Source organism: Eubalaena glacialis, chromosome 3 (assembly GCF_028564815.1).
Source record: "Eubalaena glacialis isolate mEubGla1 chromosome 3, mEubGla1.1.hap2.+ XY, whole genome shotgun sequence".
Classification (NCBI taxonomy): Eukaryota; Metazoa; Chordata; class Mammalia; order Artiodactyla; family Balaenidae; genus Eubalaena; species Eubalaena glacialis.
In genome coordinates this window covers 56,579,228-56,597,344 of record NC_083718.1, presented here as the reverse complement: position 1 = coordinate 56,597,344, position 18,117 = coordinate 56,579,228, and the positions used below count along the sequence as shown (strand labels likewise).

General features: G+C 44.0%; 1 protein-coding gene across 2 annotated transcripts in view; it reads left to right on the top strand.

Moving 5' to 3' along the window:
• BRINP2 (BMP/retinoic acid inducible neural specific 2) overlaps positions 1-18,117 on the top strand; it is a 124,133-nt gene that overhangs the window by 55,317 nt on the left and 50,699 nt on the right. For both annotated transcript variants that reach the window (XM_061185676.1, XM_061185677.1), the window contains one exon: positions 9,803-10,152. In XM_061185676.1, the coding sequence (XP_061041659.1) occupies positions 9,881-10,152 (272 nt within the window). In that variant the 5' untranslated portion in view covers positions 9,803-9,880. The remainder of the gene's footprint in view (positions 1-9,802; positions 10,153-18,117) is intronic.

Sequence of the window (18,117 nt, the reverse complement as noted above, 5' to 3'; positions counted from 1 at the left end):
CAATTGACCTCTGACACATGTGAAATAAAGATGAAATGAGCTCTAGGCTTAGCATTGAGAGACCCAGGTTCAAGTCTTGTTTTTGCCCCCAAATCCTGAATAACTCACAATAACTAACTGCACTTCTGTGGCCCTATGTTTTCTCATCTATCAAACAATGTGAAGGGGGTTCTATCACTGGCTCACACTGGAGAGTTACATCAAAATCTTCTTGGGGGTTTTCAAAATATTCTATAATAAAATATAGAAATACACCCCAACCCAAGATATCAGTCATTCCTCTCTTCTCTTTCCTTGTCTCCGTACCTCACCTCCCCCCACTGACACGTACCACACACGCACCCCAGGCTGCTGAGACCCACTAGGCCATGTAATCGCTAGGATCTCACCCCTTCCCCCAGTTCCATGATCCGATCAGGTGGAAATTAATCAGGGACCAGAGGCTGTAGGAAGGCAAAGTAACAAAGTAATCAACACAGAGTCTAGCTTTGACAGGCTTCTTGGAGAACAAGAGTCTCAAAGATGTAATAGACAGATATAGACTCACAGAGAAAAAAGGAAGGCAGGAGTGAGTAAATGGTGCGGCCCATAGCCAGACTATCAGGGGTCAAGTGACAGAGGCCACAGATAAAAGCAAAAGGACTGCCCACCTCTGCAGTCATTATCTATGGAGGACCGGGGGAGGAAGACCAGTGAGGCCACTTGGAGTGACCTGTGGAGACCCCTGAGGCCTAATGAGGACACATTTTTAACAGAGACTTTATCTTCTCAGGCTTCTTACCTGTAAACAACAACAACAACAGCAGCAAAACAAACAAGAAACCCATATTGAATGAGGTGGTGCCTCTGGACTCCTTTTGGCGTCAATAACCTATGTTGATGCCTTTGAAGAAATAACAGTGAACACACACACAGCACTCACTGTGGGCCAGGCACTTTTCAGGGTCTTTACAAATGTTGTTGCATTTAATCCCCACAAGCCCATGAGGAAGCACTATTATTATTGTCGTTTTTTCTTTCCTTTTTTTTTTTTTTTTTTTAACAGTTGAGGAAGCTGAGCCAGGAGAGGTGGAGCCAACGTGAGAAGCCAGGTGTTCTGGCTCCATGGTCTCTGTTTGTAACCCCTCCACTGCTGAGCTGCTGATGGAGGGCTTGGTGCCTGGGGAAGGAAGGAAGGAAGGCAGATGTGTTCTCAGGCCACAGGGAGCTGCTGGGGTCTCATAATGCAGGCGTATAAATGGAAGCGGTTTTGAGGAAGGTTAATATGCATGGAGATCAGGTTTTAAAGGCTTTGAAATGTGCAACTTTTCATTTAGAGATTCTGTTTGATAGGCAGTGCTTTCCTTCTCTTTTCTGGAGACCCCTGTGACCTCAAGGGAAGTTCTGGGCCGGAGGGCCCACCCTGGTCTGCACATGGTGACCCAGGCTTTATCACACGAGGCTCTGGGCAAGCCTGTCAGTTAGCTTGTCTCCCCAAGGAAAGTGCCAAGGACACCCGGCAGGCAAGTCTGAAACCTCTGCCGCTGACACATGAATCCGTCCTTGATGAGTGAAGGGCTGGTTATCACACAGCAGAAGCCTGTAAACTGGGGTACCTGAGGGGATGGAGCCTATGACGTCTAATGTAACTAAAGCTGTGCGTGTGTGTGTGAGTGTGAGAGAGAGAGAGAGAATATTATTGTTTTAAGCTCATTACAGGATCCTCAAGTCCTATGTTTTGTTGCTGCTCTAAGAGGGCAAGTGTTGGGTCTGTCTTGTTCATCAGATTTACTACCATCACCTGGTACAGTCCTGGTGCGTAGAAACTGCTTAATAACTGATTGACTATTCGATGGACAGAGGTGAGGGAGGGTGAGGAGAGCTGAGTGATAGGTTTTGGAGTCGGAATATCCGAGTTTCATTTCTGCTTCCTTGTGGAATTGTCTCCAGCAAGTCCCTTAGCCTCTCCCAGTCTCTCCTCTTAAAGGTCTCAGATGAATGCAAGAACATTTAGTAATCATGATAGTAAATAGTAAATCATGATAGAGCTTACCTTTGTACAAATCATCCTTAACATTGTTAACCTGATTCTGTGCAGGGAGGCTATCCCTATTCCTCACCTATATTAAGTCTAGCAGTGGGGGAAATGCATCAAGTGTACCTTGCTAGGTCCAGGCCAGTTCTGAGGGTGACACTGAAGGTCATATCCCAGAGCCTGGAGAGGAGAGTGGCAGTCGGGATGTGACATCTGCCCGGGTGCACACGGGGAACGGTGGGCACTGCTGAAGCTCTCTGAAGTGCAACGAGGAGCATATTACATAAAAAGGCTGTGGTTAGGGTCTGTTGAGGCTGGCAGATCATCCCAACAAGAGAGGAGAATACAAGTCATTCATCTGAATGGATAGCACCCCCATCTACCCTTCACCCCAGGATGTCCTGTCATTTCTCTGGTCTCTTCTCCCTTTCTAGTCAAAACAGGAGGTTTTGTGTCCAGATGTTGTGGATGACAAGAACAAATAACACTTTCTGTGAGTTTTTACTACTGACACCCTCAGATTTATTCAAGAAAACATCTCTTCAATAGAGTTGGCCAATTAACCACTCAAATGGCTTGAAAACTTATTTAATGTCACTGCCTAATCATTTTATTAAATGTCACTGCTCCAACAGGCAAGAATGTCTGCTTTATCCCTTACTCCTCTTATGCTTCACTCCCTTTCTAAAACACAGAGCCTCCTCTCAAAGAAGACTAAAATCTCAGAGCCTCACCCCTCATATTTGTGCCCCTTTCATTTGCATAAAATTTAGGGATTTCTGTTTTGGGCAGGACCATGGGGATCATCTCACCTCTTAAATCATTTTACTGATGACCAAAGGGAGGCTCCCAGGGGAAGTGACTTGCTCCCAAGGGCACCGACTCGTAAGTGGCAAGGCCTGCGTGTTTTTATAGCTGTAAATCATGTAAGTGGTGCAGTGAAGTGTAAATACTATAGGAGCTAGAGTAGGTAGACCCAGATCTGCCACCGACACACATGACCTTGTGCAACTCACTTATCTATTCCTAGCCTCAGTGTTCTCATCTGTTAAAAGGGGATCCTGCATTTTGAGAAACAAAGATCGAGCGTCATCTTATTATCTGTGCTTCATAAGTAGTAATGACCACACAAATAGAAAATGATGTCTGCTGGTACTGATTCATGATAATTGTTAACAACATTAACAATTTTGTTAATTATAATACTAATTTCAGATCTATTTCTCCTTTTCTTCTGGCTTCTAGCAACAGCTTAGCCATAGCCTTAACTCCTCCAACATGGAGCCCCTCCCCTGCACAGTATTTTTCAAAGAGGAAACTGTACTTCTATCTCCCTTGCCAAGATTTAGTACCTGAGCAGCTGATGCCCCAGATCCTAACTGCTCTATTGACACACCTAGCGTACATGGAGATGGAGACCAACAGGAGGACACAAAAGAGTCCCCAGAAGTCTTCAGCTGGGTGACAATCTTGGTGGAGATGTGATTCTTATAAGCTTTCCCCTGTTGAAGACCGCGCTGCCCACTTCTCACGTGATTTCATCTACACCTGATTTTCTCAGTTGACAAAACTGGAACCCATTGAATTCATGGCTTAACGAACAGATACGAGCTGATGTACTCACAAAGGAAAAGCCATGACTTATTCTACTTGTACCTTTGGGCCAAAGCTGATTTATAATTTGCGTAGGTGTACAACTCTGTCTTGAGTAGGGTCTAAGTAAGTGAAATTATTTGGCTTTCACAAGTAAATTTCTAATTTTTTCCTCAAGGAGCTAGCTTAGCCGTGACTTTAATACACTCACATGTAACATAGAGATTTACTTTCACAACCAGTTGTAGGACAAAATGGATACATAGAAGCGTCGTGGGGAAGGTGAGAATTGTTTTAACCTGCTGAATATTAACAGTACCAGCACAAGACTCGAGAATCTAGATGGTTAAGATTTGCTTGACAGGTCACTGTTACAAAATTTCTAGTAATATTGTTTGTGGAGCATAAACAGTAAATGCCCGAAAGCTATCCTCCTTGAAAAGTCTAATTTTTACGCAACTGTCAATGCAGCAATTACTTTGTCTTTTTTTTTTAAAGGTGAAGGAACATGTTCTAGGTATTTTTTTAAGGAAGATTTTGAAACCTGTTTAAAACTTTTTTCTTAAAAAGAGATTTTTTTTTTTGTCAAAATGTTTTCAGATCCTGAGAAAAACCAATGAAACGGAAACCATATGATTCTGAGGCCAGGTTTTTTAGAGGCGCCGTCAGCACTGAATTCAGGCGTTCTTGCTGTGCTCAGCAGACCCGGCCCAGCAATCAAAACCATTTGATTCTAAAGCTGATACTTCTATAACCAGGCAGGTTCCAGCACACTGTGAACCCTGAAAAAGCATAATTACAAACAAAGAATGACAAGAAGCACACGTTGACTTAATATAGCTCGCTTCTTTCAAAGAGCGCACAGCTTTTCACACACACGCTCTCACCTGTCCTTAGAAACCCGCGATTAGTAGGGGAGGGGGCGGCTGCCACCCCTGTGTTACAGCACAGGCCACCAAGAGGCTCAGTGGCTGGGCCAAGGCCACACGTTGTCAGTGACGCCTCTATGAAACGCATCGAATTGATTGATCACGTATTTTTGAAGACTGACTCTGTATGAGAGCTGAAGTTTTTCATAAAAACAAAGACCTGGACTTTGACCTTGAAGGGTCCATAACCTAGGCAGGGTTGGTGTTACGGCTCAGCAGAGATGATCAGACTTAGGGGAGATGATCATCATCACTCTGCTCAAGAAATTGCCACGCTAGCTTTTTCTCATGCCGAGAATAATCGCTAGTCTTCTCCAGAAATCACCAAGAACCCTCAAAGGTGTGCAGAATGGGAGCGAGGTCCTTTACGTGTCTATTATTTTTCAATTGCTGTGTAAGGAATTACCACAAACTTAGTGACATAAAGCAGTATGAATTCATTATGTCACAGTTACTGTGGGTCAGGAGTCCAGGTACAGGTTCACTGGGTCCTCTGCTCAGGGTCTCACAAGACTGAAATCAAGGTGTCAGTCAGGAAAGCAGTTCCCATCTGGGACTCAGGGTTCTCTTCCGGGCTCATGTGGTTGTTGGCGGAATTGGTTTTCTTTTTCTTTTTTTTTTTTTTTTTTAACTGGAGTTTAATTGCTTTACAATGTTGTGTTAGTTTCTGCGGTACAGTGAAGTGAATCAGCTATGTGTATACCTATATCCCCTCCCTCTTGAACCTCCCCCCACCCCACCCCCATCCCACCCATCCAGGTTGTCACAGAGCACTGAGCTTCCTGTGCTTTATAGCTTGTTCCTACTAGCTATTTTACGCATGGTAGTGAATATATGTCCATCCTAATCTCCCAACTTGTCCCACCCTTCCCTTCCCCCCCATGTCCACATGTCCATATGTCCATTCTCTACTTCTGCATCTCTATTCCTGTCCTGGAAATAGGTTCATCTGTACCATTTTTCTAGATTCCACATATGTGGAATATGTGTTAATATACGATATTTGTTTTTCTCTTTCTGGCTTACTTCACTCTGTATGACAGACTCTAGGTCCATCCACATCTCTACAAATGATCCAGTTTTGTTCCTTTTTATGGCTGAGTAATATTCCTTAGACATTTCACTGAAGAAGACATAGAAATGGCCAAGAGGCACGTGAAAAGATGCTCAACATCACTAATTATTAGAGAAATACAAATCAAAACTACAATGATGTATCACCTCACACTGGTCAGAATGGCCATCATCAAAAAATCTACAAACGATAAATGCTGGAGAGGGTGTGGAGAAAAGGGAACCCTTTTGCACTGTTGGTGGGAATGTAAATTGATACAGCCATTGTGGAGAACAGTATGGAGGTTCCTTAAAAAACTAAAAATAGAATTACCATATGACCCAGCAATCCAACTACTGGGCATATACCCTGAGAAAACCATAATTCAAAAGGACACATGTACCCCAATGTTCATTGCAACACTATTTACAAGAGCCAGGACAGGGAAACAACCTAAATGTCCAACAACAGATGAATGGATAAAGAAGATGTGGTACATATATACAGTGGAATATTACTCAGCCATACAAAGGAATTGGTTTTCTTGGGGTGGTACAACTGTGGTTCCCATTTTCTTACTGATTGTTGACTGGGAATTGTATTCAGTTCCTAGAGGCCACCCACAATCCCTTGCTGCATGGCCCGCATAGACTGTACACAGCATAGCTGTTTGCTTTCTTCCAGGGCAGCTAGATCCTGTTTCTCTGACACTTCACCTTCTTTTAGAGGTTCACCTGATTAGGCCAGGCCCACCCAAGATACTTTTCCTTTTGATTAACTCAAAGTCAACTGATCAGTAACCTGATCCTGGAAGGAGTATCCCGTCATATTCACAGGGCCTGCCTGCACTCAAGGGGAGGAGATTATAAAGGGCACACACAGAAGGGCTCAAGAATCTTGGGGACCATTTTAGAAACCTGCATTCTGCAGTGCCCTACCTGTGTCAGTGCTTGTCTGCCTTACTGTGTTTGCTGCCTTGGCGTGCTGTGTCAAGCAGCCCCAGTCTCCAAAATGTGCCTCCATTAATATGCCTTTAGAAAGAGAACAATATTTTATAAGAGGAACTAATCACTAATGGTAGGTAGTGTTTCAGACAATGTAACGAGCACTTGCTTTCATATTGTTGGTACTTAGCAGAGTGTCTGGCACTTAGGAGTCCTCAGTTTCTGTTTCTCAAGCAACGAATGCATGGATGATTAAATGAGAAATATTTTGGGCAGCCTCATCAGATTACATCCCATAAAAATAAATGCCTACCCCTCTATGTGCAAGGCTGATTCCTCCCTTTAGTTTATAGCACTATTTCCCCCCACCCCGGTTTAAAAGTAATGCCTGCTTATTATAAAAACACTTGGAAATGTGTCTTCTTTCTATGGTTTTATTTTTTATATTTAACTTCTTAATCCATCTGGAACTAATTTCCCAATATTATGTATAAAATAGTCTACCCCCTACGCATTTAATCTGTGATGCATATATATACACACACGCGCACACACACACACACACACACACAAAGTTCTTATGTATAATAAGGTCTATTTCTGAGCTAGCTGTTCTGTTTCATTGATCTGCCCACCCACTTTGTGTGCCAGTATCACCTACTTACTTACTGGAATTTTATAATATGTTTTAAGATCTGGTAGGGCAGATGTTGCCTCACTATTTGTCCTTCAGCCCCGCTGTCCACCAGTTCATTAAGTACGGGTCTATCTTGCTGCCTGCTCTAGCGCCTTAGAGAGCAAAGCATTCTTTGGAAAAGTCTGGACATGGAACCAGATCTAGGTTCATATTCTACCTTTGCATCTTCCTAGGCCAGCACCTCTGAGTCTCAGGGAAATGTAAACTTGCAATAATAATGCTTATAGTAGAAACTTTCTGTGAGAATTAACTGGGGAAATGTCTAAGAATTACCCAGTGCGTAGTAGATGGTCAATACCTACTAACCAGAGTAGAGGAGCGACTCTGAAGGTCCATGCACCCATGCTTCTGTCCCTTTATCCTTACCAGCAGGCACTGCAACACTTTTGAAAGCATCTTGTACAAATGCTGAGGCTCAGATCTGTCAGACTCAGGCCAGCTTTTAGGCTGGGAGTAACCAGGATTAAGAATTGGCCCCAGCCTCTGGGCAGCCTCTTCAGGGTTTGCATTGGTCCAAGGGAAGTCTGGTAGTTTTGTTGAACTGGAGCCATTCCTGAATGACCTGGGGTCCTGGGGAATGGGAGTGAGTCAAATGCTGAAGCCCACTTTACCTGGCCTTACAGAAGTCTGGAAGTGCCAGTGAATTGACACCCCTTGCTTCATCACAGGAAGCTCATCTCTGGACTTTGGCAGCCAGAGAAAGGCCTCAAGGCCACAAATTACACGTGTTGGGGATTGGAAGTCATTCTAGCACAGACCGAGGTGGTACTGGTGAGGGGAGATGGGTGAGACTCTGACAGCATGTGCTAGACATTGAAGATTGAAGAAATGAATTCGATTGCAAGAACCCCGCAGTACTGAGTCAGCCAGGAGTCTTGAAGGCCAAAGTCTTACTCCCTTCCTGACACTCTCCCTCCAACTCAGAGAGGGCAGGGCAGGGCAAGAATGCACTGATTCATTTCTTCAAGAAGCATCTCTGAAGGCCTACTGTGTGCGTTCGGGAACTAGGGTAGGGGGATACACAGCCCTGCCCTCAGAGAGCTTCCATACTACACAGTGAGGAGAAAGAGCACAACGGCCATCCTTGTGTTCACGGATCTGTTCTCTGACGATGGTGATTTCCTACTGTAGCTCTATCCCTGCATGGCCTTTTGTAAAGGAACAGATCAATGTTCAAAGCAGGAAGTCCAAAGCTTGACTATTATCTAGTCAGGCCTCTTTCTTTTCTCTTCTTTTTTTTTTTTAAATATAGTATAATCCTACATTTGTTTTTTTTAAATTGAAGTATAGTTGATTTACAGTGTTGTGTTACTTTCAGGTGTACAGCACAATGATTCAGTTATTTATAAAAGTATTTTTATTTATAAAGTGTATATATATATATACTTTTTCAGATCCTTTTCCCTTATAGGTTATTACAAAATATTGAGTACAATTCCCTGTGCTATACAGTAGGTCCTTGTTGATTATCTGTTTTACATAGAGTAGTGTGTATATGTTAATCCAAACTCCTAATTTATACCTCCCCTACTCCCTTTTCACAACCATAAGTTTGTTGTCTATGTCTGTAGGTCTATTTCTGTTTTATAAATAAATTCATTTGTATTTATTTTTTAGCTTCCACATATAAGCAATATCATATCATATTTGTCTTTCTCTGTCTGGCTTACTTCACTTAGTATGATAATCTCTAGGTCCGCCCATGTTGCTGCTAATGGCATTATTTCATTCTTTTTTATGGCTGAGTAATATTCCATTGTGTGTGTGTGTGTATACACCACATCTTCCTTATCCATTCATCTGTCAGTGGATACGTAGATTGCTTCCATGTCTAGGCAATTGTAAATAGTGCTGCTGTGAACATTGGGATGCATGTATCTTTTCAAATTATGGTTGTCTCTGGATATATGCCCAGGAATGGGATTGCTGGATCATATGGTAGCTCTATTTTTAGTAGTATTAGGAACCTCCATACTGTTCTCCATAGTAAGCATCTTTATTTTCCATAAGGGATAACTAAACTCAGAGAAGGGAAGTAATTTGCCCAAGTTCACCCAGCTTCATAACAGTGATGGGACTTCACTATTCTGCCCACAATTCACCATCAGAAAAAGGGGGCTGCTCTTTGCTTTACATCAAGCCTCTAGAGGCTGCACACAATCTATGAGGCTATTATTGAAACATAGTGAACATTTTTGAGAGAGGAAGACAAGCGGATGGTGTTGAGTCTACACAGGAAACAAGGAAGCAACACAGTATAAAGGTTAGAGTTGGACCCCCTGCGGTCAAAATTCTGGTTTCTTCACTTGAAATCTGCGTGAAATTAAGCAACTTTCTTCCCATCTCTAAACCTCATCTTCTCGTCGGCAAAATGACAGGGTGTTTCCTGTAGGAATGTTTTAAGATTTAAATGAAATATACATCAACACGTGGCTCAATGCCTAGAAGGAAGATGTGTTACTAAAATAAAGGATTTCTAGAATGGGCCCTGCCCAGGGAGATTTGATGCTCACAGGCCCATGCGGTCAGACCAGGGTGTGCAACTGACATCCCCGTGTTGTACTTTTCCAGTTCCAGGAGCCCTGGTGGAGCGGCACAGAGCGGGAGAGTGTGGCGAGAGAATGAAGACACCAACCGCCTGGGAGAAGCATGAGGTGGCAGTGCGGCACTCGGTTTAGAGGGCTTCGGCCGGAGGCGGCGGCCCCATGGGCAGCTCTGCTGGCACTGGCCCTCCCCGGTTGGGTGCTGGCTGTCTCGGCCACGGCGGCCGCTTTGGTCCCCGAGCATCATGCCTCCGCGGCCGGCCAGCCGCCCCTGGACTGGCTGCTCACAGATCGGGGCCCGTTTCACCGCGCGCAGGAGTACACCGACTTCGTGGAGCGCTACCGCCAGGGTTTTACCACCAGATACAGGATCTACAGGTGAGTGGGGCGTCCCACTGAAGCCAGCCTGGGTCTGTGCAGGGCGCCAACCGCCAAGCCAGCTGGCAGGCCGCAGACTGCACTAGGAGAGAGCCGGAGAAGCAGCAGGCAGGGAGAACAAGCTTGCCATGTTGGTTTTTAAAAAAAGAGAGAAGAAAACACATACAAGCTGGAAAACCTGCTGATGCCTCCTGGGGAACTTAGCAAAAGGGTTTCTATTTATAGGTTGTGCTGCTTATAAATTGAGGACAAATCAGGCGGCATGGATTCAGCATGCGGCCTGAGCTGCTGCAGGAGGTCAGAGTCGAATGCTGGGGCCGGGTTTTAAATAATGGGTGAGATACTTTTATGAGTTGTAATTACCTCGATATGCAAATGAAGGAAGGGCAGCTCCAGTTCCTGCCTTAGAGGTGGGGGGAGCCCCGCAGGGGCAGGGATGGGCCTGCCCTCACCCTTGTCAACACTACAGCCTCAGTTGGCCTTGTGCAAGGAAATGGGCTGCATCGTCCCTGCCGCTCGGCCTGTCCTCAGGAGCATCAGAGCTGAAAGTCAAACATGTGACCTGTCTGACCCATCTGACAAGGGATGAACCAGGTGCAAATTCCTGGCTGCTGGACCAGCACTTCAAAAGCACAAGGCTCCTCAAAATCCTCACCTCAGGTGACCCAGAGACCCTCCGGGCTCCCTTGAGTGCATCCCTGAATTCAACTTTCCCCTTCATCCCTCTGCTTAGTCTCTGCCTTAGTGTCACCCCCTTTTCCTCCTCACCTTGACCATAGTCTTCAGACAAACCTGGGAACTTGGCTAGAATTTTTTTCTTTTATTAAAGATATTTATTTTCCAATTACAGATTCATTTCTAATGAAAGAGAGAGAGAGGGAAAATACGAAAAAGCACAAAGAGAAACAGCCAGAAAATCACCTATTCTTTTGCCAGCTAGAGGTTGCTATTGGTAACCTTGGGCATGTGCATTCCTAGTCATATGAACATAGTAAAGGTTTTGGCCCTCTTGCTGGATCTAGCACTTTACATGCCTTAGGTACATGAACTCATTTAATCCTTCTAATAGCCCTCTTTTGGAAGAACAATTATTCTCCGCTTTTTACAGATGAAGAAATTGAGGTCCAGAGAAGTTAAGGAACTTGCCGAGGGGCACACAGCTAGTAAATGGTGAAGCTAGGATTAGCTCCCAAGTAGCAGTCAGACTCCAAAGTCTGGGTTCTTAAATTATATTTAAAGAAACTATATTTTTCTGTTTCTAAGAGGCTTTTTTTTTCTTTACTTCTGCAACACCATGCAGTCTGTTTAGGTTAGTACGGAGTCTCAGAAATAAGGTTTTAAGGTATTGAGCACTGGGAGAGTCCCAAATGGTAAGTGCAGCCATTTACAGGGGGCATTTTCCTGGTACACGATTCCCACATGCAGATGCAGACAAAGGGAAAGATGAGGTATTTGAGGGGCTGGTGCTTCATGGGTGCAGAGGTCCGTAGAAACAAAAGCCATTTCTCTCCCAATCTGGTATTAGAAGGGATTGCAGTTCATACTCCCTGGTTCAGTGGCTCTGGTCCTTGCCATCCTCCAAAGACTGTAGTGGAAATTCACACAGGGCCACTGAGGCAGAGAGCGGCCAGCTCGGGCTGGGAGTGGCTGAGCTGACGCCTGCTCCGGTAAAAGAGGTTAACTTGACTCTCCGTAAATATATAAGAAATTAGACCTGTGTCCCCCACGAATTTTCTATAATGTAAATTCAGGGCGATGCTTCTCTTTATCAAAGAATTTCTTTTTCCATCCCTCCAAAAAAAAAAAAAAGAAAAAAAGGGAAAAGAGAAAATCCACCCTAGAATGTGTTTAAGCAGCGAATCCCTCTAGTTCAGGAAAACAAGATTTAATTCACCTCAGACTTCTCCGTTTATCCCAAATCTTTCAAAAGCAGTGTTATCACAAAAAAATTTTTTTAAAGTATGTTGGAACTGAAATGTCAGGCTGGGAATCCTAATACCAGCATTCACTTCAAAGGGCTATAGGAACTAGAAGGAATAAAGCACCAGTTTCCTTCACCCCTCCACAGATTTCTCTTGTCATCAGGCCCCAGCCCCAAGGCTGGCGACCACTGAATGCCTGAGTAGCAGCTCAGAGCCGGCCCACGGGGAATGTCTGGAATCACTTCTGCACCATCAACCATTCTATCAGTCCATAATGGTTTTTTGATCATTTAATGGGACAGGCTCTTACACTGTGCCATTGTGTTTCTCTGGGGTCAGTTATTGCACATGAACCTGTACCTGGGGAAACAGTAACCAGTCATTCTGACAGGAAGGCAGCGTTGCGATTTGCAACCCCACGGCGGGGCAAGGGGAGAATGGTCACACACGGCTGCTCCAGGAGCATTCTGGGAGTCCTGCCTTTAGCTATTAAGCAAAATGGTGGATCCATGGATACTTGTTGTAGGGCTCTATATTATCCCCAAGGGAGCTCACTCTTATCCCTTTCCCTTTTGTCTCTAGTGGTAATTCCTTCTAGCAAATTCAAGACCTTGCTTACTGTGACTAGAGCAGGTCACAGAAAACTGGTCTAGTCATCTCGAATGACTAGAAGGGCATTTCTTCCAGAAGGGCAGAGGGAGAAAGAGCTTACAGAGAATATCAGAAATGCTCCGTGGTGAAATATTGGATCTCGAACAGGATTAGTCTTTTATTCAATTCTTTAAGAAAGCTTTTGGTACATGGAGATCATATGGTATCCATATGTGCTTTCCATGTAAGAAGGGAGGTGAGCTGTGGTGGGGGAAGAATAAGACTTTCCAATGGGGCTAGAATATTCGGTGCAGAATTACATGAAGCTCTCTTACACAGCAGAAGAGAGACCCTTCTTCTCTTCTAGCTGTGTGTGGACATGTTACAGCAATTACACAACCAGGTTCTAACATTAAGCTCTGAACGCCATCTATTCTTATTTGGAAATCAGAGTGTGCTCTCTGTTGGAGTAGATGACTGGTTGGTCTAGAATAGCTCTGGCCTCTCTAACCATGGGTCCCCAGAGATTGTTGCTCTCTCCGTAAGTCTGTATTCTCGTAGGCATAGATGCTTCAGAGTGAAGGTTCTGGAGCCAGATGACCTGGACTCTAATCCTGGGGCTGCAGCTTACTAGCTGTATAATGTTGGGTTAATTATTAAATTTCTTTGCTCCCCAATTTCCTTATTTGTAAAATTAGGACAATAATAGTGCCCACCTAATGGATTGATGTGAAAATTAAATGAGTTAATTGATGTAAAACACTTAGAACGGTGCTTAATAAATGTTATCTATTATTAGAGTATCCTCAACAAATATTAACCAATGCAAAAATTATAATGAGATGAGAGCCATGGGTACTATCTTCATGATAACATCTGCTCATTGCTTAGCATTTGACAACTTACATTAGAAGGAGAAAAAAAATTGTTCTCTTGCTTTCTTTTTTAAAGCATATTAACCTTAATTCCTCAATCTCTCTCTCTGCTGGGAGAGGAACTCAACTGGAGAATGAATGCATGTTTTCTGGGGCACACTCTTACTGGTCTTATGGACTGCCAGAAAGAGCTGGATCATTTCCAGCATGTTTTAGAGTCACCACAGGAAATGATCTTTCTCCTATAAAGTCAGGGGTTGCCAGCTGAGCAGACCTTCCTTAAGATGTCCTACAGAAGCTGGGCACTGGTCACTGCCAGCTCCCTGGTCCCAGGGATAACTTGAACAATCTCAGGATGGCACCATTACGAGAAGAGAGACAATATACATTCTTGTTAAAACTTCCTAAATAACAGGATGGCCTTGGCCATCTCACCCAATTTTTGGCAAGCTTTTAAATTCCATTAGCCGACCTCTCAGCATATTCTCAAGCCCTATCAGACCAAGATCTGAGCAATCAGTCCACTTCTCAGACACTGTCTCTTAATAGGCTAGTGGTAAGAGCTGGAAGAGCAGAGATCCTGTCTCGGATTCCATTTGTGACCCCCAACTGCCTGCCTTTGCTCCACTCTATAGCCCCCAGTACAATAAACCCTTAAGTGATCAACCTCTCACAGCAACCCTGTGAGGCAGATGGGGGTTTTTAGGGTTCAAGGCGGTGAGATGGACTTGTTCAAGGTCAAAGAGGTAGCCAGTCACAGCCAGAAATAGCACTCAGAGCTCCTGACTTGAAGTCTCCTGCTCATTACTCTAGACCACACCACTTCCCTTTGACTGGTAAGTGCATCTTCATCATAACACGCACCTAATCAGGCACCTAAATTGAGCTGATGCAAATGTAAATATGGTTTCTCAAAACACTCTAGCAGTAATGTTCCATTCTCTCTTTGCTACAAATCAAAGTTATGAGCAGTCTGGTTTTTTTTTTTTATTTCTTTTTGTATTAAAGCTTTAATAGAGAGATAATCGTGGGATTGGAAAAAATCCAAGCCACTATGATGAAACACTTAAAACTCGGAAAGAATAAATTAAAATTAAGAGGTAAAGTTAGAGATCATATAGAACAATGAGTATAATATGGTGGTTGGGAGAAAGGCAAGGCCAGGTATAATTCCAAATTATTGACCTTAGTCACTAATACCTCCATTTCTATTATCTGCCTCTCTTTTAGAAAAGAAGGGTCTAGGGATATGTTAGAAGTCTTTTAGGAGGAAAAAAAAACAAACCAAAAAATAAGTAGATATCTTCATATTATATATGATCATATTCCGCTCATGATTTTCTGATCATATGCTGGGCAAAGTTTGCAAATTTTGAGAACCAAAGTAGAACATAGCTTAAAACCAAGAGGTTGGAGTGGTACCCAAAGGTAGGCAATGTTGAAGCAGGAATGTGTTTTAGCAGGTGCATCTGGAAACATACAATAGGGCAGGCTGGGGTAGAATCAGATGACGTGCTGAATGAGGGCCGTTAAGGCAAAAGAACCTTTCTACAGGTACCAGAGCAATTACCCTAAGAAAAGATAATCTGTTTATAATTCAACAAGATGAAAAATAAGGTTTGGCAATAACTTACATGTGAAAGAAGTGAGAAACGGGCAAAACCGAATAATTTATCCATACTGCTCCAAGTGTGGTCTGTGGACCAGCAGCGTTGGCATTACCTGAGAGCTTGTAAAAAATGACAGAACCTCAAGTCTTACCCTGACCTACAAAATCAGAATCTGCATTTTAACAGGAGCCCCACATGAACAGTATGACATTAAAGCTTGATTATACTAAGTGCTTGGGAGGTGGAAGGAGAGCAGGAATAACCAGGGTGGAGAAGGACAGAAGGCTTAATGGTAAGGCAGCATCCCCCATGATGCACTTGAGGTCGTGAGAATGTTTACAGGAGATGTTACAAATGAAATAGAACAGTAATCATGGGAGGTTAAATTTAGGAATTATTAGTGCCAAGGCACATGAACTCATAAGATCCAGCAGCTGGGAGAAAAGTTTAAAAGCAGAAAAGGCTGGAGGGCCTAGAACCAGCCTATGGGTGCCTCCTGGGAGATGGAGAGGTGAGGAAGCAGAGAGCAGCTGTGCAAGCAATCACAGAAGGAACTCCAGAGCTGATTTATCATCTGGACCACGTCTCAGGGACTGACAAATACTGATTTGAATAAACAGTGAACCCTGGGAGAGGCACCGTCTCCAATTAAGAGATCACAATCCACATAAATAAACGGCAGCCAAAGGCAACCTCAGTCTGCCTGGGTAAATCCCAGTGATTTCCTAGGTGTTCCTTACAGCTATGGAGGTACAGAAAGTTTGTATTATTACACAGCTGCAGGGCACCATAAGGGAAGCCGTGGTTCTCAGGTGGATGGGACGGGCAGGGGAGAAGGTGAGCTCTGCCGGAGAAACGACCATCACCCGAGCAAACTGGGTGATCTCTGCCCTTCTCACTGGGCTTATATTTTGACAAGGGAGTTTGTTGGAATAGAAGGCGAGAAAGGAACAGTACACAAACTAGAGCAAAACAAGTCAGAGCGAAAGCAGAGGCAGTGCGGAGCAATGAGCCTGTAGTCTGGTCACAGGTACTATTTCTCAGTCCACAGAGGTAAGGAGGTGGCAGAGGGACAGAACGAAACGTCTAGAGTTTGCTTTCCTCAAGAGTTCAGTGCTGGCTAAATGTATAGCCGAATAGCTGACATGAACTATCTAATCTAGGCTGTAGACCCAGCAGAAGGCCTTCACCCAAGGAATTTTATTCCAGAAGTGTCTGGATGATGAGCCCCAAAAGGGTGTCTGGGCCCTTGAATTGGGCCTTGCAGATCCTCATCCTCGTGCAGCATCCTGTCTGCATCTTAACATGGAAACATCCGCACCAGTGCAGCTGACCTATGCGCATGAGGAAGTGTGCTGCTCACTTCGAGGAAGGAGAAAGAGCACATAAACATACAATGACAATTCAAGAGCGTAGGAGGAGCAGTACTCATTCAATCTGTTGTATTGAAGGCCGACTCTGTGCTCATGCTTCTACGAGATTCTGCTAATAAACCATGAATGGGGAGGGCACAGTTCTTGATCTGGTGGAACTCACAGACAAGTACATTTGGAGAAAGTGCTAGGTCGCTCTGCACAGAAAGGTCAAGGAAGGCCAGTATAAAAGGGGATGCATCGGCCAGACTCTGATGGCTGAGTGGGAGATCTCCAAGTGGAGAGCTTGGGGAACGGTGCTGTGGACACAGGAGCAGTATAACCAAAGTTGTGGGAGTGCCAGGTGTGCTTTAGAAACTGAGCAGCCAGTCCCATGCATCCAGTGTAAATGCCAAGAAGCATGTGAATGTTCCTCCTCCACCTGCTCTGCCCCACTGTGTTGTTTCTGCCGTATCTTGTCACTCCAAAATGCCAAAAGGGTCTCCTAGACACCGATTTCTTCCAAGGTGCAATTTTAAAAGCCTCTCACCTGGAGGGCATGTCATTTTCCTGTACTGGCAGTGAGTAAAATGAAGTAAAAGTAATTTCATATCTGGAAAAGGTAGGACCAAAGGCAATTCCTTGCATTTCTACCTTGGAAAACTGGAGTGTGAATATGCACCTGGTGAGAAAATGGTAAGCAGTGCTTTGAGGTCTTATAAAGCCACTAGTTCAACTGAAAATCCAGCATCACTTAGGCTTAAAAAATTGAATTTAGAGTAAGCTGCCCACACCATGTGTTTGCTTTCTTGGTCCTCTCGCAAGTGTTTATGGAGCATCTACTTTGTGCAAAGCATTATTCTGGGCACTGTTGAAGGCTACAAAAGATAGAGAAAACAGGGTTCTACTGATTTCCAGGAGTTCAGCTGTCCGGTTTGAGTGACAGCACACGTAAACGGAAAAAACACATTGGAATGCAGCATCTCAGGCTCTGGGAGAAGAAGATATTTAGCACATTCTCAGTGATTGATGGATAGATTTAGTCCATGGATGCCATATCAGAATGAATTCTCAGGATGTCAGTCCCACGTTCCCCCAGGACAAAATGACTCTTGCCCCAAATTTTCCTGTGTGTTCTAGGACTATTTCCAGGTCATCCACCTGGCTTGAAATAGGATTGCAAAGATGGTCTGTGAAGAGAAAATGTAAAAATAAAAACATGCAAGAAAAGCAGGGAAAATCCAGGAAGGCTGAGGGGAGAAAGCTAGTTCAGTTTTGTTTTCAGATGAGATTTAGTAGAGAGATCTTGAGTCAGTCAGGCAGAGAAAAAGAGGATTAATTTTTGCTTTGAGAAATAATTAATTTTATTCATGAATGAATTGCTACTTAGAGACATGTATATGTAGAAAGGAGTGAGGTAGGCTTCGTCTAGAAACCGTCACGACACAGATGCAGGCAGAAAGGGACACTGGCTAGCCACGTGGTCTTTTCATTTTTTTTTCTCCTCAAGAGAACAGCTTCTTCTGGGTCAGGGATTCTCAATATTTTTTCTCTATTCAGCTTCTGCCACATTTATCCCACCTCAGGGCTTTCCACATCTCTCACAAGAAAGGTA